Source organism: Musa acuminata, chromosome BXJ2-11 (assembly GCF_036884655.1).
Source record: "Musa acuminata AAA Group cultivar baxijiao chromosome BXJ2-11, Cavendish_Baxijiao_AAA, whole genome shotgun sequence".
In the NCBI taxonomy this organism is placed as follows: Eukaryota; Viridiplantae; Streptophyta; class Magnoliopsida; order Zingiberales; family Musaceae; genus Musa; species Musa acuminata.
Genome location: NC_088348.1, coordinates 1,234,571 through 1,257,295, shown reverse-complemented (window position 1 = coordinate 1,257,295; position 22,725 = coordinate 1,234,571). Strand labels below are relative to the sequence as shown.

The window sequence follows — 22,725 nt, the reverse complement described above, 5'->3', positions numbered from 1 at the left end:
TGCCAAAATGTTAGAGTGTTGTCATCGATGTCTGAGTCAATCCGACATGACTCAAACCCAAAGGCGCAAGAGTATTCGAAGTGGCTCCGTGGTGGGGTTTCGAGCTCATGAGGTGCCACCTATATTAAGATCACTATTAGGAGAAAATTTTCAACTCGATCCTTTTCAACGTTCAAGTTAGTCTGAAATTCATTTTAGGATATGAGATTTTTTTTCTCAAAAGTAGAATCTCTCAACACGACATCTAAAATTAACTTTTATACCTAGTCTAACTAGTCTTTGATGTTTTACCAAGTGACGAGGAATATACTGTTATCCACGAACACACATAAACGAAGGGACACTATTTTTTTTTTTTTTTGTCATACCAATCTCGCCGATATATTCTCTACTTGCGGCAGAAGTCAAACCAGTGCTCGGTGCACTAAATGGCCTTATCTTCCACCGATATGGTCTTCAGCTCCATGTACACCTCCACCTGTCTTCCACATCTCATTCATACCAAGTATTAGTATGCATTCATGTATTTAACCGATATCTGTCATTATAACGGATGTCGATGTAGTGTTTCAATGCGTGATCATCACTCTAAGATGCCCAGTCAGACGCGAGGCTGAGTCCACGTTCACGCATCGCAGACCACGTCAACCTCATCGGATAAGCAAGTGGTCCGAGACGAATCCCGGCCCTCCGTCCCACCACGTAAGACTAAATCTAACCCTTCACCCATGGCGTTCGACAACTTCCTGGCATCACGAAACTATCCTCCGAATACCGTATCGACGTGGACGCCAAAAACCCGTCCATGTCAGGAGGCTCGGCACTTGATCGCCGGCGACCCGGCCCGCGTGGAGCCGTTCCAAATGACGACGACGACGATGAGAAAGAAATAGAAGAAACGCTTTAGTTTAACGTTTTCTGTTTGGGCTCCTCCCTGATGTCTCCTATAGTCTTGAACAACCCGCGTTCTTCGACCTCTATCGATCTCGATCCCCACACGTACGAGGCGAATTAAACTCGATTCTACTTGCAAGCCGTCTCCCCAAACCCAACCATGGGAGAACAGTATGCCAGAGACGCCCCCCTCTGCTCCGATCCTCATCCCGATCCTATGGAACGTCTCCAAGAATCAGCAGCTCACGATCATCCGCCCGCGACTGCCCTCCCCGCCACGGGAGATGACGTGGTCGAAGGAGAGAAGAGTGCGTACCAGAAAGAGGAGCGGCTCCTCTGTCCGCTGTCGCACCTGCCGCAGCCGGAGGCGCCTCCGGGGCTCACGAAGGTGCGATCCACCGGGCCGGACGACGAGCGCCGCCCCATCGACCGCTCCGTTTCTCTAAAGTCTCCCGCCGCCACCATCGACGTCTCCACGATCGGGAAGTATCTCCGCGACCGTGGTAGTGTCTTCTCTGCTGCCATCGCGAAGCGGATCTCCACCCTGAAGGAACCACCATACGACGGCGGCAAGTGCGATCCTGCCGGGTCGATCACCGAGTTCCACGTCTCCGGGCTCAAGGTAATCGTGCTGCACAAGGGCGAGAACATACTGGAGGAGGCCGAGACGGACTTCCGCGAGATCAAGGGCCGGGTCAGCTTCTTTTCCCGCTCTGGCTGCCGAGACTGCGGCGCCGTCCGGTCCTTCTTCAGGGACCGGGGCATCCCGTACGTGGAGATCAACGTGGACGTGTTCCAGGAGCGGGACAAGGAACTGGTAGAGCGGACGGGGAGCCCCGCCGTGCCTGCGATCTTCTTCAACGAGAAGCTGTTAGGGGGGTTGGTGGCGCTCAACTCGCTGCGGAACTGCGGGGAGTTCGAGCGGCGCCTGCGAGAGATGGCCGGGGGACGGTGCCCGGAGGCGGCGCCGCGGGTGCCCGCATACGGGTTCGACGACGAAGAGGAACTGCGGCGTGAGCGGCCGGACGCGATGGTGGCGATAGTGCGGGTGCTGCGACAACGCCTTCCGATCCAAGACCGGATCATCAGGATGAAGCTCGCCAAGAACTGCTTCTCCGGCGGCGACATGGTGGAGGTGATCATCAGCCACCTCGACTGCGGCCGCAAGAAGGCAACGTCTCTCTCTCTCTCTCTCTCTCCATCATGAATGCCCTCATTATCGTTCGATTATAATTAGACGGTTCGGATAACGAATTCGTGCGACTGTCGGGGCTTGAGGTCCCCCACCATCGGAAGCCTGCAGTCCGTTAGGAGGCGGGTCCCACTCAGGTGGCACTTCCAGTCCTCACCGTTGCTCCGATTGGAACCGAACGGTGAAGTGGATGGACCCTCGGGTTCAAAATATGAGCCGGAATGTGAGGCCCACGTGGTATACGCGGCACGTGTCAGTCACACGTCTGAGGTGTCTAAAAAAAAAGCGTTCGTCGCTTTAGTTATGGGGGAATTTGGGCCGTTAGATATCTTTCCTTTCTTATGCACTTATAACGGGTCGGTGGTTGCGCTAAAGGCGAGTGAAGGGAGATGGGCGGAAATGGCTTCCGGTGGATTGGTTCCCTCTGATATTTTGGGGGTCAACTTTTGGTGAGAGAATTCTTAGTTTGCTCAATAGTTAGATGAAGCTGCTTTGCTGATCAATTAGGCACTTACTGCAAAATAACTTATTCATCTTGTAATATAAAGTAGATTGGTAGATAGATTTCATATAATGCCGAGATAAAATTATTATCTTTTCTGGGATTGCGTCATCGATAATCCGACTGTCGATTACGCCACTAAGAAATACTTAATCAATATGTTCTTTGTTTCTCATAATTTTGTTGATTTTTTATTTTATTTTAGTTTAGGATTATATCTATTTTAGTAAAGAACACATATGAGTCCTCATCCAAAGGGAGATACCCATGCATGCACATTAGTCATCGGTATTTCTTTGGTTCTATTTGATTGCTGCCGCCGGACGCAATAAGAGTGGCCGCGTCAATGTGCTGCAGCTAAACTAATATGGTGCTCTAGAAGAAACGTTTTGATGGTGAGACTCAATTGTCGCCGTTTCTTATCGAAGACAGTATTTTTGTTTATTTTTTATCAGTGAACTTTATCTTGAGCTTTTTATTTATTTTCTTAGTATATAATGTCAATTCGAGCGGGCTTCACAGCTTTTTAATTAACTCCTTTTTGAGTTCCACATAACAAATTCAAAGCCTATGTATTCTATTCGAGTTTGCTATAGTGAAAACCAGAGCAATCTAATCTTTCATGAAGCTCTATTAAATTTGTTTGCATCTGATTCTCTGTAGGCCGTCGAGATTGGTAGAGAGCTCGCCAGAAAGCACTTCATCCATCATGTATTCCGGTGAGTCCTGCATCGCATGTATTCATGCTAAGTCATTATGGGATCTTTAGGTTCTTCTGTGATTCATTGTGATTTTTTGGCTGATATTGGGACTTTTTATATAAATTGAATGATTAATACAGGGAGAATGACTTTGAGGATGGAAATAACCATTTCTACCGTTTCCTGGAGCATGAACCAGCAATTCCTAGATGTTTCAACTTTAGAGGATCGACAAACGACAATGAGCCCAAGCCAGCTGCCACAGTCAGCCAGAGGCTAACTAAGTTAATGGTTGCCATACTTGAAGCCTATGCATCAGATGATCGATGCCATCTCGACTATGGCCGTATCGGTGCCAGCGAGGAGTTCCGAAGGTACGTTGACTCTTAGTATAGCTGTTTCAAAACATGTAAGTAGAGAAGTCAGGATCTCTGTTATTGTGTCTATATTTGCATGTCCGGAACAAAACCATTATACTCTCCTGTTAGCTTTGTTAAGCAACCAAGATAATGTGCCGTGTAGAAACATTAGGTACTAAAAACTTTTATATACGTTCCAATAAATGCATGTATGCTTTCCTCCCTTACTCGCTTAATAGATTTTCTTCGAGTCAAACATACATTATGATGTAGTTGATTTTGGATTGTCTAGAGATCAATTGGGAGTCAATCTGATTTCTTCATGATGTTCGATTATTGTAAAACATTATGTATTGGAAGTACTTGTGCAATTCCTTTTATAGTGAGTGTCTAGGAGGGAGCTTTATATAGTTAGTTTAGCGAGAAGTAATTATAACAACCCAATGACCTTGGGTTGTTATACTTGTTTGTTATATTGGTTGAAACTACCATTAGTTGGAGCTACCATTAGGTGATTTAGCTAGTTTGGCATGGCCATGTGTCGATTAACAACTTGGACATGTGGTGAGGGGGGCCATTGCTAGGGCTAACGAGTTAGCCATGTAAACTAGCACCACGGATAGTTAGTCGGGAAGATGATGGAATATTTGACTTAAGCCATTTGACTTGGTAGGTCCAAATCGGGTTTCTCGATTTAGTGAGACCAACTCGGTGAGCCCAACTCGATATGTTCCCAACAGGATATGGTGGCACACAAAGGCACTACAATAGGGCATGGCAGTGCATAGAGGCCGATAGGGCCATGTGTGGTGGCAATATGAATTGGAGAGGCTAAGTATGGTGAGGCACAGAGGATCGATAGGGCTACGTGTGGTGGTGCCATGAGTTAGATAGGCTAGGCACAGTGATTCACAAAGGGTTGATAGGGTCGCGTGCAACGACCCTAGGGATTGGAGAGGCTAGGCATGGTGATGCATAGAGGGCTAATAGGGTCGTGTAGTGGCGTCGGGCATCGAAGAGACTAGGCATGGTGATGCACAGAGGGTTGATAGAGCTGCGTGTAGTGGCGTCGAGGACTGAAGAGGCTAAGCGTGAGATGCACATAGAGCCGATAGGGCTACATGTGATAGTACTAGGGACTAGAGAGGAGGTACAGTGGTGATGCACAAAGGGTCGATAGGGTCATGTGCAGTAGCATCGATGATTGAAGAGGCAAGTGAAGTGATGCATAGAGGCTAATAAGGTCGTGTGTGGTGGTGCCCGGGTTTGGAGAGGCCAAGTGCGATGATACATAAAAGAGCAAAAGGGCCACGTGTGGTGATGCTAGGGCTCAAAGAGGCCAAGCACGATGATGCACAAAGGGTTGATAGGGACGTGTGTGGTGGTGTCGGGGGCCAAAGAGGCTAGGCACGGTGATGCACAAAGGGTCGATAGGGCTACGTGTGGCGACATCGAGGGTCGGAGAGGCAAGGCATGGTGATGCACAAAGGGCCAATAAGGGCACATGCCACACATGCTCCTTCCTTTAGCAAGCGGGAGAATCCAAACATATCAAGAAAGGTCTGATAGCTGATCGTATGCTAAGCCCACTTGCAATCATAGGAAAATATGATATAGTGGTTTCTTATTGTGTTGCCTTTGCATAGATCATGATAGATTCGACATGATTTCCCTAATGATTTAAATAACCGTTGGGCTATTAGGATTGCCCTGCACGTCTTGGGTCACGCTAGATGATGCTGCATGTCCCACTCTTCTCGAGGCATTCAAGAGTCGAACAGATGGCTGGCCAGATGAAGCATCATCTTCGACCTCTATAAATAGTGTCTTTTATTGCCCCAGGCATTCCCTATCTTATCTTGCAACTAGAACTTCTGCAAACAACACCCTAAGTGCTTCACAACAACCTCAACTTCCAAAGGTCTGCAATGTTATCCTCAACCTCATCCTCTAATACCTTGGACTTGGATAGGTTGCTAACCTCATCACCACCCTTGATATAGGTAGTAGAAGCTTTAGTTTCGGAAGGAGCTAAGTCAACCATGCTGACGCGACTGTCCCCTCCCTCCCCTCCCCATGGAGGCAAATCCATCATGCAGTGTGGCTTCGTCGCCTACGATGGAGTCCTTTGACTTAGATTCGGTAGTGTCAATGTTTGATTTGGAGATGCTCTAGAAGGTTTATCATATATCAATCAAGTTGAAGCTTGTGCCTACTCAGCCAAGTGATCAACCATACATGTCGTGTCACATGTTTTGCATAAGCACAAGTGCACTAGAGACGGGGCTTTGTTTCCCCCCTCCCCCCACTCATTCTTTGTTGAGGTTTCAATTATTGGAAGTTCTCACTTGCCCAGTTGGCGTCGATTTCCTAGCACTTTCTTATGATGTTTGTCAAGGAATGTGTGAGGGTCTGGATTTTCTGGATGCTAACCCTCCTATTTGCTTTCTATAGTCTGTGCTTTAGGGGGGTCAATATATTACCTCCCTACTTAACCTAGCTATCAGGTCAAGGGTGCTCCCACCTCCTACAAAAGTTGGAAGAAGAGATATTTTTTTATTCTTGTGAGAAATAGTTGGTCGATTAACTTATATTGGTCCAATCAAATGTTTTCTAATATCACCCCGAGATTGCACAAGATAGAATAAGGGTGGACCTTATATGAGTCCACCACCATCTTACAGATAAGCAAGCAATAGCTCGTTAATGCAAGCCTCGCCATTCTTTTTGCCAACAATCAATAATTCGACGATGATATAGTAGTTAGCCTCTTTTAACAGTTATAGAAATGTCACTAGGGGTTGACTGATGACTTTGTTGAAAAACCAAGGTTGGAGACCACAAATATATGCATTGATGAGAACATAGGGGGTCGGATCTGTGACTTGTCAGACTTTGTCAATGAACCTCCTTGTTTAACTTTTTAGGCTCTTTTTTTGTTTCTGACGCACAACTAGGAGAGAAGTTGTGGGCTTCTTTGTGAGCCTATAGTTAATGAATTCGAGCTTGAATTCCTTGGCTAATTGTCTGAAGGATGAGATTGACTTATGAGGGAATCTTGGCAAACCACTCGCATGCTGCCTCTGTTAACATCATTGGGAAAGTTCGCCACATTGGGGATTCGGATTGTCGAGGTTTGCTTGAGGTGGTCCTATGAGATTTCCCTAAGACATAGTGTCCGACCCTTCTCGTAGTACCAAACTGTTAGAGTTGATTTTATGTTGTTCAAGCTTGAGGTCAACTGAGATCCAACTTGATTCCTTCCCGAGCCGATTATTGAAAAATTCGCCAAGTTGGTGGTCTGATCCCTATAAATCTAAGTCAGGGGTAATCCCGACAATATCCCTCCGACACTCAAGTTATTATTTAAGTTCACAGAGTTGCCTACAATTGACTTGGTCTTAAGTTGAGACTGACCATGGGATAATGCTGGAGGTAAATTAGTGAATCCATTATCAAATTGGAAGCAGTTTAAGCCTGTTATACTAAAATATTCAGGGACAATTTTTTTTCACCTCGGATCATGTCATTTGTAATCTAATTCATGGTTGTTTCACTCGTATGTTCTCGATTAATTTCCTCTACAGTATAAGCTTGATTGTGAATTTACATGTTATCTGGTTATACCTGCCTAACTTAGTTTAGTATAAAAGTTGCATGAATTTGGCCACAGTTGTAACTGATCTTTTTTCCTTTGGCTTTGGTAAATTGAGCAGATATGTTAACCTGGTCAAAGATCTGCAACGGGTCGACATTTTTAGCCTGTCAGCTGATGAGAAGTTGGCCTTCTTCCTGAACTTGTATAATGCAATGGTCATTCATGCCGTCATAAGGATCGGCCGACCAGGGGAAATCGACCGAAAGGTTTTCTACTGCGACTTTCAGTATGTCGTTGGAGGCTATCCTTATTCGCTTTCCTCCATCAAGAACGGCATTCTACGTTCCAATAGAAGGCAGCCCTACTCTTTAGGGAAGCCATTCAGTGCTCGTGACAAGCGATTGGAGGTACACGCTTCCGTTCCCTCTTCACTATTTTGTTTACTGATGAATCCAAGCTGAAGTTTACTCTTGTTGCAATATTTTAGTTGGCTCCTGCAAAGTTGAACCATTTGATCCATTTTGGCTTATGCGATGGAACCCGTTCGAGTCCAACATTGCGGTTCTTCTCTGCCCAGGGAGTTGAAGTAGAACTCAGGCATGCCGCAAGGGAGTTTTTCCTTGGCGGAGTGGAGGTGGATCTTGAGAAGAGGGTTGTCTATCTCACCAAGTTCATGAAATGGTCAGTTTGTTTCATCTATTATATTCATATTCATTCAACATCTGGTGCTCAAACACAATTAGTTTAATGTCTAGCCAAAAATCACAGTTGCCTATCATCTGTGAACTAGCCAGGCCATTAGGTCCAAGGTTCTCCAGCTTTGTTATTTTTCTCAGCTTTAGTGGTGCTTATCTCTGGCAGATTGGTCAGCTTAGAGAACCCATAAACTTCCTGAACCCTCTTAAAAATATATCACCAAATCCACTGGAACAGCAATTATTTTGCTGACTGGAGAAAGAGACTTCGTTTTGTCCGAACTTTATGCTCAATCTATTATGAGTGTTCTGTCTGGTTTATATGCAAACGTCTAGTATTTTGATGTTCAGAAGACATTGCGTTTACTCAACTCAAATTTTATTGCACAGGTATAGCGCTGATTTTGGGCAGGAGAAAGATATCCTTCACTGGATACTGAACTACATGGATGTTACTAGAGCTGGCCTTTTGACTCATCTTCTGAACGATGGGGGTCCTATCAACATACTCTACCAAAACTATGATTGGTCCCTGAATTGTTGAAGACCCTCAATTCCCCAACTCCACATTTGCCCTGCAGCCGAAGGTGCCGACTTAGACTTCATTGCTTAAAGAGGTTCCAATAAACCAAGAGCATAGACGAGAGATTAGTAGTGTTATTATATACGTGCACATTCATTACGACAGTGTGAGGTTTGCTGGTGGAAATATTCTGTATTGGTGGCCATTAAAGCATTTCATCATGCCATGGAAGCCGTATGGCCTTCTCACCCACGATGGATCTACTTATGTCACCACGATGCCATCTTTTAAGAATGGCGAAGGATTTAGTGAAATGGTTCGAGTTCAGGACACCCGACTCCACTAATCCTCGCTCACGTTTCCAGACGGCCATACTTTGATTGTTTGAATTTAGTGTTGTGTGTTGCGCGTCTAAACTGAATCCGTACTCCTCCGGCGAGACAACGTGGGTCAGCAGAATTCAAAACCATCTCGAAATGATGACACGGGCATTTGGTGGACCTCTGGACCGAACCGGCGTGATCTCTACGGGTCAATAATTTATTCGCGATTCAAATGCCTAATATGACCGGTTCGGTGATTCAATTGCGTATACCTTGTCAGCCTCTTTGCGGGATTCAGACCGGGTCGGCTCTTTCGGTTCGACGTTCACCTGGCCTTCATTAAAGGCGGAAGGGTTAGGGTTTCATTTTCCTTCCACGGAGTAGTGACCGAGAGGGCGACATCATTTCACTCTTTTCGGCGGCGCTGCGTCGGATCTTTCGTATGCCTCTCTCTCTCTGTCCCTTTTTTTTCTGTGGATCTTTTCTTGTCAGGGCGTCTTCACTCGACGTTGTTGTTCGTTACTAAGCGTCCGTAGATTTCTGTAGATTTTTGTGTTAATGTCTGCATTGTGTATTCTTGTCGTCGATTAATACCATTAGGAACTCTGGAAATCCTTTTTATAGTTATTATCGTTGGAATCAGATGGCATTTTCTTGACCTGCTTTTATTTGCTCAAATGGATGGACTGTGAAGTTTGAATCGATGGTTATTTTGAAATCATTGGAAATATCCATCCTTTTTGCGTTGCGGCTTACAAAAGCTTGTGGGAACGGCTACTATGCTTCACTTGTCTATCCAAAGGCTGTTTCTTTAACTTGTGATCCTTTTGTCAGATAGCATGGGTACTGTCAAATAAAGGCTTTTTCTTCACTGGCTTTTTTATTGAGATTCATGAGTTGCCATCTTATTTTCTTACTGAAAAATCACTTACATCCTTTGAGTACACAAATTTTGCGGAATCTTTTGATGTGTTACACTATTATGATGTTCAAACCAAGAATAAATGAGGTATATTTTTGCTAACTGACTATTATGTTTAGTTGAAATTGTCCAACAATATGTGAACCTGTTTTGGCAATAAACTTTGTTTCTCTTACTGAGTTTTTCATGATTTATTCATTTATATTGGGTCTCACTTGTGGTAAATTGAAGGTAAGAGGAATTAAGAGTTTAAGATGGTTCAGATATGTCTAGTTGTTAGTATCCCTCAGAGGGAGCTGAATCGATCAACATAGGAGAAAGAGAAACAAAGAAGGCTATATGCTTGGACTGATGGATGTCGTGCCTCTTGATAGGGTCATTACATTTGATTTGGCCGTTTAGTTATTGTGATGGCTCTTGTTCAGCTCGACCAACAACTTGTATTTGTGGCAATGAAGATTGTACATGACTTGGTTATTTGAATTGGTGGATCGTGGCTCAATAAACTTATTTTCATTTGTTACTTTGTGAATAATGATTATTCTCATTTGGCTCAACCAACATTTTAACATGCACTGTTGACAACAAAGTTTGTTTTAATCTCTTCTTAAGAAGTGACTTACAATTATCTTCTTGAAAGTAGAAGTTTCTTACAGGTGGTTTTGAAATTAAGTTAAAGTCCACATTGTCTTGTTCTTCTAAAGTAATGTTCCTCCAGCTTATTTCATTGTCAAACACTTGAGCATTGTAGTAAGACAAGATAAACTGTTAAAATATAGTAAAAAAGAAAGGGCAGGCGATGCTATGATTTTGTCCCAGCAAGCATAATGGTCAAAATGGGTCAACTGATCAGTATTTTGCCCTCTTTTGAATTGCTGCTTCTATGTATTTTCATCCATATGTTACTAAGTTCCCTTTATTATTATTTTTCAGTGTTTGGTCTCAATTGGTGACCCTTGCACTCCTAGTGTCTCTTATCTGCATTGTCACATGTTTATTTTCTTTGCTTGATTCGCTTCATATGATTTCTTTCTATCTTTGTCCTACCTGCTGAATATGTTTTTCGTATAGGTGTACACATTGTGACCGCATTACCACTTTTGTGATATTTTGTAAAGCTGAAGTTAGGATTTGGACATGGATGCTGCTGCTACTCAAGATTTTCATCCTCGTACGTTCTCAATTAAACTATGGCCACCAAGTGCAAGCACAAGAACGATGCTTGTGGAAAAGATGACCAAGAATCTCTCCTCAGAATCAATTTTCTCCAGGAAGTATGGCCTTCTGAGCAAAGAAGAGGCTTATGAGAATGCTAAACGGATTGAGGATGAGTGCTTTATTGCTGCCAGTGAACATTTTCAAAAGGAGCCTGATGGTGATGGAAGTTCTGCAGTCCAGTTCTATGCCAGGGAGACCAGCAAGCTAATGTTGGAAGTACTTAAAAGAGGCCCTGAACGCAAAGAGCATGGAGAAGTGGTGGCAGTTGATAGGCCTGTTAAACCTATTGAAACTGTGTTTGATATTTCAGGTGGTAGAAGGGCATTTATTGATGCTGATGAAGCCAGAGAACTTCTTAGCCCACTAACTGAGCAAGGAAACTCATACAAAAAGATTTGTTTGAGCAACATAAGCTTCGGAATTGATGCAGCCCATGTTGCAGGACCTATATTGGCATCTCTCAAGGGACAGCTGACGGAAGTAAATCTATCAGATTTTATTGCAGGAAGGCCAGAGGATGAAGCTCTTGAAGTCATGAAGATATTCTCATCAGCCTTGGAAGGGTGTGTTCTCAGGTATCTGAATCTGTCTGACAATGCATTAGGTGAGAAGGGTGTTCGGGCATTTGGGGCACTTCTGAAATCACAAAATAGCTTGGAGGAGCTTTACTTGATGAATGATGGAATATCTGAGGCAGCTGCCAAAGCTGTGTGCGAGCTAATTCCATCAACTGACAAGCTGAAGATCCTGCATTTCCATAACAATATGACAGGAGATGAGGGTGCTATTGCTATTTCTGAGGTCCTGAAACATTCTCCTCTGCTGGAAGATTTCAGATGCTCATCGACCAGGGTGGCTTCTGAGGGTGGAATTGAATTGGCCAAGGCACTGGAGACTTGTACTCATTTGAAGAAGCTAGATATCCGTGATAATATATTTGGTGTTGATGCTGGGATAACCCTGAGCAAGACGCTTGAAAAACTTGTTCACATCACAGAAATCTACATTAGCTATCTGAATTTGGAAGATGAGGGGGCCATTGCCATTGCTAATGCCCTGAAACAATCTGTACCTTTTTTGGAAGTTTTGGACATTGCTGGCAACGATATCACAACAAAAGCTGCTCCAGCATTAGCAGAGTGTATTGCTGTCAAGAAGTCACTCAGGACACTGATCTTGTCTGAGAATGAGCTGAAGGATCAGGGTGCTGTTCTGATCGGCAGAGCATTGGAAGAGGATCATACACAGCTCAAGGAACTTGATGTGAGTATCAACATGTTAAGGAGGGTCGGGGCTAGATGTTTGGCGCAGGCAGTGTCAAATAAGCCTGACTTCAAACTTCTGAACATAAATGGCAATGCAATTTCAGACGAAGGCATTGATGAGGTGAAGGAAATACTTAAGAATGGTAGTAATTCTGTGGATGTACTTGGACCATTGGATGAGAATGATGTGGAAGAGGAAGGCGAAGATGGAGAAGAGGAGGAAGGAGAAGGAGGTGCTGCCGCAGAAGGTGAAGGCGAATTGGAGTCAAAGCTCCACCATCTCAAAGTCGAGCAGGATTAGAAGATAGTATTGACTCATTATCAATTTAAGCACTATGTCTAGTTTCCTTTGTCTTGGCTTGGCAGACGACAGTGACACATTTTCTTGTTTGTTAACTGTCAATTCTACCTCTTGACTGAGGCTTAGCTGCTGCTGCCGTGGAGCTCTGCGACCATTTCTTTGCACTGATATAGACAATGTTAGGGGGCTTGATCTCTTTCATGTCTTGTGTTATCAAGATGTCTTGTGTTATCAAGAAGAAGCATTTAGTAGCAAGGTGTTCATCTGGGATTATTTTGACCCTTTGCTCTGCATGCTTTTATCTTTCCCTTTATGAAGATGTTGGAATCGTGGAGCATTCAAGTGTTTTTCTCCTGTCACCATATTCCCATTCCAGGCGTTCCTCGATTTCACCAATCGTTGTTTCTGAACAAGATTTCGGGTGACCAAATGAAAGGTCACCTCTCTCTCTCTCTCTCTCACAGAAATTTGATCTGAACTCCATTATATCTGGTATTTTTCTTAGGCTAATCGAGACTTCTTCTTCTGGGTTGTTACTTTTAGTGGCACCAAATCGTAAGAATTACACTTATTTTTCCTATACCTTTTGCTGTGTAAATATTTCGATTGAGTAATATTGAATTAACATAGTTTCAGAATTTTTTTAATGCCAAAATATTATAACAATTTCATAATTTCTTGGTTGCTAGGGCAAAAGAATTCTCATCTTATAATCTTGAAAGCCTCTTGATGTTGTCGAGCCATTTTTTTTCTTCTTTTTGTATATATCCACGTTGATTCTAGGATAAAATTCCTAACTTCTGCTAAATTGAGCCAAGCTAAGTTTCACATATGATGTTATCCTCTCCATCTATTAGGGTCATCAATAATTCTCTTTTTATCTGTCTGTACATTCTTTTATTAGTTACTTAGCTACTTGATTAATCACTCATTGTATGACTTGAGATGACCATGACATTAATATTTAGTATGATTTGATTGATATTTGTTTTATGATTATACTATTATGTTTAGCAGGTTTCAAGTTTTGCAAATATGTTTTACTTTTTATTTTTCAAATCAACCTTCTAATAATGTCATTCCTACGTAGGAGAAGAGGAACATTCTTGCCTTGTTAGATATTGGTTATGAAGTTTAGGACCAATAACTAGTAAGACACTCAGAGAAATCTAACTAAACTATGCATGTATAAATTTTTGGTTGACATATTATAGGTGTAATGGAGACAATTAGATATATCATGAAAAATAATGCTCATATTTGTAGAGTTGGTTGTAGGTATCATCACTCTACTACTTCATGTACTTGAAGGGTTGCCCAAGAAATGGAGCGTAGAGCCTCCACCAATGCTTCAATTGACTATGTGGTAGTCTTTAAGGTACTTCTGAATCCACCTGTCCTTGTCCTTCTTAATGCTATGAGGGAACGATTGTCACCACTACCACATGGGTGATGGAGGAGAAATTGGAGTTTATTATCATGATGCTAATTCTAGGTTTGAGCAGTTCAAAAGGCTCGGACATGTAGGTTTTCACTGTAGAACTTGAGCGATAGATAGTTGAGAAGGCTTTTATTTTTTACTTTTTATTTATTTGAGAGGATCCTAAAAAATTGATATAAGCAATTTATAAATAGTATTTTCTCCATATAACTATGATGATATTTTTATAGTTGTCAACTTATGTTGGAAGTCCTCAGAAGGCATTGATTATGACTCAGGACAAATGTATGCTTAGGAAATCCACATATACGATAATTTTAAGAGATGCTATCATTATTATTAATGGTATAAGGAGGTGCTATGATTACTATTAATGGTATAAGGAGAGGTAGAGGAAGATCTAAAAAGACTCTAAAAAAATTATAAATAAAAAATTTAAATATTTTTAATTTAATTAAATATGTAATTTTTTTATATATCTCAATGATGATAAAAAAATTCATATAGCTAATCACAAATAGTTGAGATAATAGCAATCCCAAGTTATGATCTCTTTTATAGGAATTTAGTGAAACTTCTGTGGCTCCAAGGAGGTCGACCTTTTTGTAAAAGATACCACGTAGCTTAAGAAAAATTAGTTATGTAAGGATACCACATAGTAAAAAATTTAAATTAGTTATGTTTTAAAACTAGACAAGCATAAAATAATGAACACTTTATAGACTGCATAGGAGACCTAGTAGAGCTATACAAAGGATAGTTCATGTACACATCCCTAGGGAGAAACAAGTGGTAAATATGTGAGGAAGTGAATGGAATCACTCAGACGAGTGAATATCCAAAATCGATATTAAAAAAATATATACTAAACCCTTATGCGAGAGGATCACAAGAATGAGCAAGCTAAGTATAACATGTGGGTTAAGATGGTTGAATTTAAGCTATAGCTTGATATCGTCAACCTAACTTAATGATACTCGAACACAAGCTAGAACATTTGGCTAAGGATGACCGGTGAACAACTAAAAGTGTTTGTAAAAAGACTTGTAGAGACCAGCGATTTCAATAGGTGCTCGGGCGAGGCGAGGCGAGGCCTGAGTGCCTCGCTTCATGTCTAGGCGCTCGCCCGAGCCCAAGCGTCGGGTGCTTCGGGTGAGTAACCGGGTAAAACCAGGCGATCAAACCAATGTTTTACGTTTGGTTCGATCTCCGGTTCTTCAGTTGGTTCGATTGAACCAACTAAAGCACCGATATCAGCCTCCCAACATACCTCTTGTGACTTCCCCAACCCTAACTCAACTCGCGATTCTGCCACTGATATTTCCTCTCTACCACCACTACCTCTCTCTACCATCGTTGCCTGTCTTCGTTGTCACTGCCACTGTCGCTGCTTGTCGTTGCTATCACTACTCGCCATCGCTGCTGCCATTGTCACTATCGTCACTCTCGCTCCTGCTCTTGCTATCGCTACTGCTTCTCTCAGTCAGCAGCATCAGTCTTACTCACACCGCTGTCGTTGCTCGCTGCTACCGCTATCGCTACCACTATTACTATTGTCATTGCTTGCCATTATCGTCGCTCTCGCTCCCGTTGCCATTGCCGCTACTATTACTCTTACTCCCTTTACTCACACCGACTCGATAGTATATTGTTAATAGTATATTAACATTATAATGTTAATCGTATATTAGTAATAATTTTTTTAAATTATTAGATTAATAATATATTATTTTGATTATAATACTACTAATTTTTATTTATTTGAAATTATCGTTATTGTTTTGAATTCTGAGATTTTTTGTTAATGTTATATTATGATTCTATAAGATTTTTTAATTTAATATTTTTTATTAAAATAATTATATTTATTAATTAATTTATATATTTTTATATTTTAGTGTCTCGTTTCGTTCGGATGAGCACCTAGCGCCTCATGTGTTTTTTCACCTTAGCGTCTTTTGGCACATAGCACTTTTTAAAATCATTAGTAGAGACGATGATAATTGACAAATTGAATAATTCAATAGTCGAGCTATCTTAGGCTGATCGAGAGAGAGAAACTTGGTGCACTGTGGAGTAAAAGATATTATTTTCAATAAGGGCCAAATTCTTCAAATACAACTCAAATTGTGTAAAAATATTTAGCATTTGTGATAGGCCAGTAGAGAGACTACAACGGTGAAGAATGCGTGATCTAACACGTGTAATTGACATACTTAAAACTCTATGGGAAATGTGGAGGAGGTAGAGTAGCCTTGGAGAGGAAAGTTGTTCCAATCTTGGATTTCATATGGATGCTTATTGTGCAACAAAACACACATAATGATGGGAAAGCCCTTACTAAGTAGCACTCCTAAACCTTGCAGTTCTATAGCAAGCTAAAAGGGAAGCGAATGCAAATGCTTAACTAACTTGTATTATTGTAATTGAGTAGCGACAAAAAGTCATCACTTAAACCTCGCATGAAACACGTTAAGGAATCTAGGTGGGGGGAACAATCGTAGTTGAGGCCAAAGATAGAGACAAAGTCATGAATGCTCAAAGAGGGCTAGAATCGAGTGAGATCAAGTAGGGGATTTGCTAAAATAACATAAAGATGAAGGCATACAACCATTGTCTTAGGACTTGGTGTGGTCAACGATCATGATTCGTGCTTTCTTCGCAAGTTCCAGCCGTCATTTTTGTATATTGATACAACCATTGTCTTACGACTTGGGCGATGATGATAGCTAAGAATTCTCCCGATAACTCCACCACCTGAATGCACGACAACTGCAGTGCCAACACATCGAACTCATCCGATGCACGTATAGAATCTTTTATTTCCAATGTTCTAAACGAATAAAAAAGAATAAAAAAAAACATCAGTTTGAAATTTCTCTCACGAGACTCGTAGATTTAGCCGTTAACGCCGGCAAAGGACCCCACTTGCCGCGTCCGCAGATCTTCGATGGCAGCAATTCTTCTGCAAGAACAGCGTAGTTTCCCAAGTCGTCGTCGACTTTGTTCATTGTTTGGTGTATTCTGTACTCCGAGATTTCCGTGTCAGACAATTTCCATGCAACAACCAGGCAATTCCTTTTGCGATCTCTAAGCTGCATATATTCTCCTGCTCTCTTCTCCCCTCGAAAAGATCTCTGGTCTGTAGCTTCTCTTTGTACACCGTACTTGTTATTCTGTCTGTTGAAGGAAGAGCGATTGCCGATCAAAATGGTGTTTTATAAGGTGGCCGGGGCGTCCGAGTACCTCGCCATCACCGGTTATAACGTTAGTGACATTAAACTTGCGAAGAAGGCCTTCATCTTCCCGGGCCAGAAATGCACCATATTCGACATGTCCCCGGTGAACTACACCTTCGAGGTGCAGGCGATGAGCGCCGAGAAGCTTCCCTTCATCCTCCCCGCTGTGTTCACCATCGGCCCCCGTGCGGATGATGTGGACAGCCTCCTCAGGTATGCCAAGCTTATCTCCCCTCACGACAAGCTCTCCAACCACGTGAAGGAGCTCGTGCAGGGGGTGATCGAGGGGGAGACGCGCGTGCTCGCTGCGTCCATGACCATGGAGGAGATCTTTCGAGGGACCAAGTCCTTCAAGCAGGAGGTGTTCGAGAAGGTTCAGCTTGAGCTCAACCAGTTCGGCCTCATCATCTACAACGCTAACGTGAAGCAGCTCGTCGACGTCCAAGGCCACGAGTACTTCTCCTACCTCGGCCAGAAGACGCAGCAGGAGGCAGCGAATCAGGCGAAGGTTGACGTGGCGGAGGCGAGAATGAAGGGAGAGATCGGATCGAAAGAGAGGGACGGACATACGAAGCAGAACGCGGCCAAGATCGACGCGGAGACGAAGATATACTCCACGCAGAGGGATGGAGAAGGGAAGAGGGCAGAGGCAAAGGTGAAGGCAGAGGTGAAGATATTTGAGAACAAGAGGGAAGCGGAGGTGGCGGAGGCCAACGCGGAGCTGGCGATGAAGAAGGCCGAGTGGCAACGGCAGGCGAAGGTGGCGGAGGTGGAGGCGGCCAAAGCGGTGGCGATAAGGGATGCCGAGCTGCAGGTGGAGGTGGAGAGAAGGAACGCGCTGAGGGAGACAGAGAAGCTCAAGGCTGAGTTGCTCAGCAAGACTTTAGTGGACTATGAGATGAAGGTATGCATACCATAACACCATGATCACTAGACTGCACCTGTGTCCTTATGATTCATGCAATACATCAAACATGTTGTGACGATAGGTCCAAGAAGCAAACTGGGAGCTCTACAAGAGGCAGAGGGCGGCAGAAGGCTTGCTCTACGAGCAAGAGAAGCTCGCGGAGGGTCAGAAAGCGGTAGCCGAGGCGGCACGCTTCGCCCGCCAACAAGAGGCCGAGGGAGAGCTCTACGCCAAGAAGAAGGAAGCCGAGGGAATGGTCGCACTGGCCCAAGCTCAAAAGCTATACCTCACCGCATTACTAGAGGCACTGGGTGGAGACTACGCTGCGTTGCGGGACTACCTCATGATCAATGGCGGGATGTACCAAGACATCGCGAGGCTCAACGCCGAGGCCGTCCGCGGCCTGCAGCCGAAGATTAGCGTGTGGACCAACAGTGGCGATGCAGCAGCTGATGGCGGGGCGATGAAGGAGGTGGCAGGAGTCTACAAAATGCTGCCACCACTGTTCAAGACGGTGCACGAGCAGACGGGGATGCTGCCACCTGCTTGGATGGGCAAAATGGCCGACACACCAGTTGTTTGATCAATTGTCGGACCGCCATACATCTATGTAGCTGTGAATGATTATTGTGGGTGCAACTTCTTTTGAAGCCATTAGTCTATGGTCTCAATAAGGCTGCGTTTATTGAATGAATATAATGCCACAGATTGTAACTCGACTATGAACAAAAAGATCGCCTGCAATTGGATGGAGCATTTAAGCCCACAGATTTGGGGGGTGCTGGATTTACGTTGACTTGGTATAGTTTTAGACAGATCTTACACATATCCTGAATCCTATGTGTGGAAGTAACCAGAAACCCGATGATAGTGATGGAGGAATTCTGTGCAACTGGTCTACACTGTAGGAACAGTGCCCTAAATAAAGTTATCCAGTAGATCGAATGTGATATCTAAGGATGACTTAATATATCGTTTAAATCCTATTGGTGAGAATTCTTAAGTGGGTTAAGCTTAAAGTACGGGATTGGATAATAATATTGATACGATGATGCAGACGTGAAACCTCAAGTATGATATGGTGCGCAGCACGCACGTGATGGCCAGCCACTTGCCGCCCTCTTCGTACGAACGACATCATCACGGTACAACCATTCCGGAAAGCTCGGGGCAACGCCGTGCGGTGCCGATCCGTGCAGGTCGATCGACGCTCGTACAAAAGCTTAAGTCGATCGCCTCCCGAGTAGTCGACCATAGTAAATTGATCTTGTACGTCCAACTCATCCCTGTAGGTGTAAAAGCTAATCCTCCTAAATCAGGAGGGGGAGGCACTTCGAACATTGAACTCTCTCTCATTCCACTAAAAGATAACTTAAGCTTTGGAGGGGTCGAGTCGAGAAATCCACTTCCCGACCTTGACTTGTGTGCAGTAGCTCAGCGACGGAGAAACAGGTCATTCGCCAAGAGAGAAGACAGCGCTAGGGAGATGAGTCTCGAACTCGACCTAACTCGACACGCCCTCACCACCCGAGCATCCATGTTGGCGACCTTGCGCATCCACGATCGGACCGAGCCGTGCTGACACTCAGCCACGACGTAAAGGTTCACTAATATTTTGGCACCAGAAGGAGGGCCCCGATGCAGTAAGATCATCCCCAGCCAAGCAATCCAGGCGAACGCCTTGGAGAGGAGCCACTCCCAACAGACTCAACCTTTGAATTTGGAGGACGACTCCCACCTCCTCCGAGCCTAGAAGAAAATGCCCCCACTGCAACCTTGAGCCGTTATTGGGGACTGTTCATCGACCCCAAGTTGTCACCCCTCGGGGCCACCATGGGACAACTTCCTATATCTGCCGAGGCATTCTTTAGCCTCATGCATCAAGTTCAAGCCCAGGCAAGAATGATGCATACCATCATCCCCCTTGTTCCTTAGCTTGCCCGATAGTCAACGTTACCTCAATCGTTGCAACGGGATCCGTCAGCTCTTCTCCTCGCACCACCGATGGCCCCTCAATAGCCCATCGCGGCGGACGTTACCCCATCGCTCGAAGAGCTATCAGTGAATCCAAGGCCGCCACCCAAGCACAACGCTCTAGACCTCCGATGATCCTACCTGAGCCCGACACACTATCATCCAATTTGACGAACTCTTTCTGGGCTCAGCTACACTCGATCAATCGACATCTTGATAAGGTCCAAAAGGAGTTTCACAAATCTAAGGAAGAGCTCGACGAGACTCCCCTAGCAGGATCCCCATTTGTGCAGGAGATTCAGGACAATTTGACCCCGCAAAACTTCTACCTCCCTGTGCTCGAGCCTTACGATGGTAGCTTCGACCCAGCAAAACATGTCGTTGCATTTTATTTCAGGCCTAGATGGTCCTACACTACACTTTGGATGCTCTAAAGTACCCGAGTTATGCACCTTGGCCAAACAATGCCTCAATGGTGCATCTCGACCAAATAATACCCAAGTTGTGCAACTCGATCAAATAGTGCCTGAGTTGTGCACCTCGGCCCAAAAATACCTCAATAATGCATCTCGGCCAAATAGTGCCTCAATGGTGCACCTCGGTCGAATAGTACCTCAATTGTACATCTCGACCCAAAAGTGCCTCAATGATGCATCTCGATCAAATAGTGACCGTGTTATGCACCTTGGCCAAACAATGTCTCAATGGTGCACCTCGGTCAAATAGTATTTGAGTTGTGCACCTTGGCCAAACAGTGCCTCATTGGTGCACCTCGGTCAAACAGCGCCCGAGTTATGCATATCAACCAAACAGTGCCTCAATAATGCACCTTGACCCAAAAGTGTCTCAATGGTGCACCTCGGTCAAATAGTGCTCGAGTTGTGCACCTTAGCCAAACAGTGCCTCAATGGTGCACCTCGGTCAAACAGTGTCCGAGTTGTGCAGCTCGACCAAACAGTGCCTCAATGGTGCACCTTAGCCCAAAAGTGCTTTAATAGTGCACCTCAGTCAAACGGTGCATAAGTTGTGCATCTCAGCCAAATAGTGCCTCAACGATACACCTCAGCCAAATAGTGCCTCATTGGTGCACATCAGCCAAACAGTGCCTCGATAGTGCACCTCGGCCTAAAAGTACCTCGATGGTGCACCTCGGCCCAAAAGTACCTCAATGATACACCTTGGTCAAATAGTGCCCGAGTTGTACACCTCAACCAAATAATGTCTCAATGGTGCACCTCGGCCAAACATTGTCTCAATGGTGCACCTTAGCTAAACAATGCCTCATTAGTGTACCTTGGCCAAACAGTACCCGAGTTGTACACCTCGGCCCAAATAGTGCCTCATTGGTGCACCTCACCTAAACAATGCCCAAGTTGTGCACTTCGTCCAAATAATGCCTCAATGGTGCACCTCGGCCAAACAATGCCTTAATGGTGCACCTCGGCCCAAAAGTGCCTTAATGGTACACATCGGTCAAACAGTGCCCGAGTTGTGCACTCGACCAAATAATATCTCAATGGTGCATCTCGGCCAAACAATGCCCTAGTTGTACACCTTGGCCAAATAGTGTCTTAATAGTGCATCTCGGCCAAACAGTGCCTCAATGGTGCACCTTGGCCAAACAATGCCTCGATGGTGCACCTCGGGCCAAATAGTGCCTCAATGGTACACCTCGGCCAAATAGTGCATCATTGGTACACCTCGATCAAACAGTGTCCGAGTTTTGCACCTCGATCAAATAGTACCTCAATGGTGCACCTCGGCTAAACAGTGCCTCATTGGTGCACCTCGGCCAAACAGTGCCTCATTGGTGCACCTCGGTCAAATAATGCTCGAGTCTTATCTCGGCCAATCCAACGCTCGAACCACGCTTTTGCAGCCAGTTTAAGGCCCTAGTCGCATCTCGATCAATCCAATGCCTGAGCCATGCCTTGTGGCCAGTCTAAAACCCAAGCCATGCCTCGCGGCTAGTCTAATTCCAGTCACATTTCGGCCAGTCCAATGCCTGAGCCACGGCCAGTCTAATGCCCCAATCGCATCTCGACCAGTCCAACGTCCGAGCCACGCCTCGCAACCAGTCTCATGCTCGAGTCTTATCTCGGTCAATCTAACGCCTAAGCCATGCCTCGCGGCTAGTCTAATTCCAGTCACATTTCGGCCAGTCCAATGCCTGAGCCACGGCCAGTCTAATGCCCCAATCGCATCTCGACCAGTCCAACGTCCGAGCCACGCCTCGCAACCAGTCTCATGCTCGAGTCTTATCTCGGTCAATCTAACGCCTAAGCCATGCCTCGCGGCTAGTCTAATGCCCGAGTCGCATCTCGGCCAGTCCAATGCCTGAGCCATGCCTTGCAGCCAATCTAATGCCCGAGTCGGATCTCGACTAATCCAATGCTAGAGCCACGCCTCACAGCCAATCTAATGCTAAGTCACATCTCAGCTAATCCAATGCCAGAGCCACGCTTCACGGCCAGTCTAATGCATGAGTCGCATCTCGGCCAAATCTAACGACCAAGCCACACTTTGCTGCTAGTCAAATGCCCGAGCCATGCCTCGTGGCCAGTCCAGCGCCCGAGTTACATCTCGGCAAGTCCAACGCCCGAGTAGTGTTGCCCGATCAGTCCATCTCCCGAATAGAAGTTTACGATCAACCGATGACCAAACCACCACT

The 22,725-nt window shown here is 44.7% G+C and overlaps 3 protein-coding genes across 4 annotated transcripts; all 3 read left to right on the top strand.

Moving 5' to 3' along the window:
• The first annotated feature begins 796 nt into the window (after positions 1–796).
• LOC103970160 (uncharacterized) lies at positions 797–8,796 on the top strand. The gene is made up of 6 exons (XM_009383823.3): positions 797–2,065; positions 3,252–3,307; positions 3,430–3,663; positions 7,365–7,653; positions 7,734–7,927; positions 8,332–8,796. The coding sequence occupies exons 1-6, from the start codon at positions 1,055–1,057 to the stop codon at positions 8,483–8,485; spliced, it is 1,938 nt and encodes a 645-aa protein (XP_009382098.2). The 5' UTR covers positions 797–1,054; the 3' UTR covers positions 8,486–8,796.
• Positions 8,797–9,072: 276 nt separating this feature from the next.
• Positions 9,073–12,835, top strand: LOC135627698 (RAN GTPase-activating protein 2-like). 2 transcript variants are annotated; one of them, XM_065133879.1, is made up of 2 exons: positions 9,073–9,227; positions 10,781–12,835. In XM_065133879.1, the coding sequence occupies exon 2, from the start codon at positions 10,847–10,849 to the stop codon at positions 12,491–12,493; it is 1,647 nt and encodes a 548-aa protein (XP_064989951.1). In that variant the 5' UTR covers positions 9,073–9,227; positions 10,781–10,846; the 3' UTR covers positions 12,494–12,835. The 2 variants fall into 2 exon arrangements, with proteins under 2 accessions (XP_064989951.1, XP_064989952.1); XM_065133880.1 differs by having other exon boundaries at positions 9,078–9,227; positions 10,828–12,835.
• A 4,047-nt stretch (positions 12,836–16,882) lies between these two features.
• Positions 16,883–18,796, top strand: LOC135627148 (flotillin-like protein 1). The gene is made up of 2 exons (XM_065133142.1): positions 16,883–18,077; positions 18,163–18,796. The coding sequence occupies exons 1-2, from the start codon at positions 17,145–17,147 to the stop codon at positions 18,661–18,663; spliced, it is 1,434 nt and encodes a 477-aa protein (XP_064989214.1). The 5' UTR covers positions 16,883–17,144; the 3' UTR covers positions 18,664–18,796.
• Positions 18,797–22,725: the final 3,929 nt, after the last annotated feature.

Bases quoted from the DNA above. Each gene is read 5' to 3' on its own strand.
- LOC135627148 (XM_065133142.1), top strand. From the start codon at position 17,145: ATGGTGTTTTATAAGGTGGCCGGGGCGTCCGAGTACCTCGCCATCACC. The intron at 18,078-18,162 runs GTATGCATACCA...TTGTGACGATAG, and splicing joins TAGTGGACTATGAGATGAAG to GTCCAAGAAGCAAACTGGGA.
- LOC103970160 (XM_009383823.3), top strand. From the start codon at position 1,055: ATGGGAGAACAGTATGCCAGAGACGCCCCCCTCTGCTCCGATCCTCAT. The intron at 2,066-3,251 runs GCAACGTCTCTC...GATTCTCTGTAG, and splicing joins TCGACTGCGGCCGCAAGAAG to GCCGTCGAGATTGGTAGAGA. The intron at 3,308-3,429 runs GTGAGTCCTGCA...TGATTAATACAG, and splicing joins TTCATCCATCATGTATTCCG to GGAGAATGACTTTGAGGATG.
- LOC135627698 (XM_065133879.1), top strand. From the start codon at position 10,847: ATGGATGCTGCTGCTACTCAAGATTTTCATCCTCGTACGTTCTCAATT.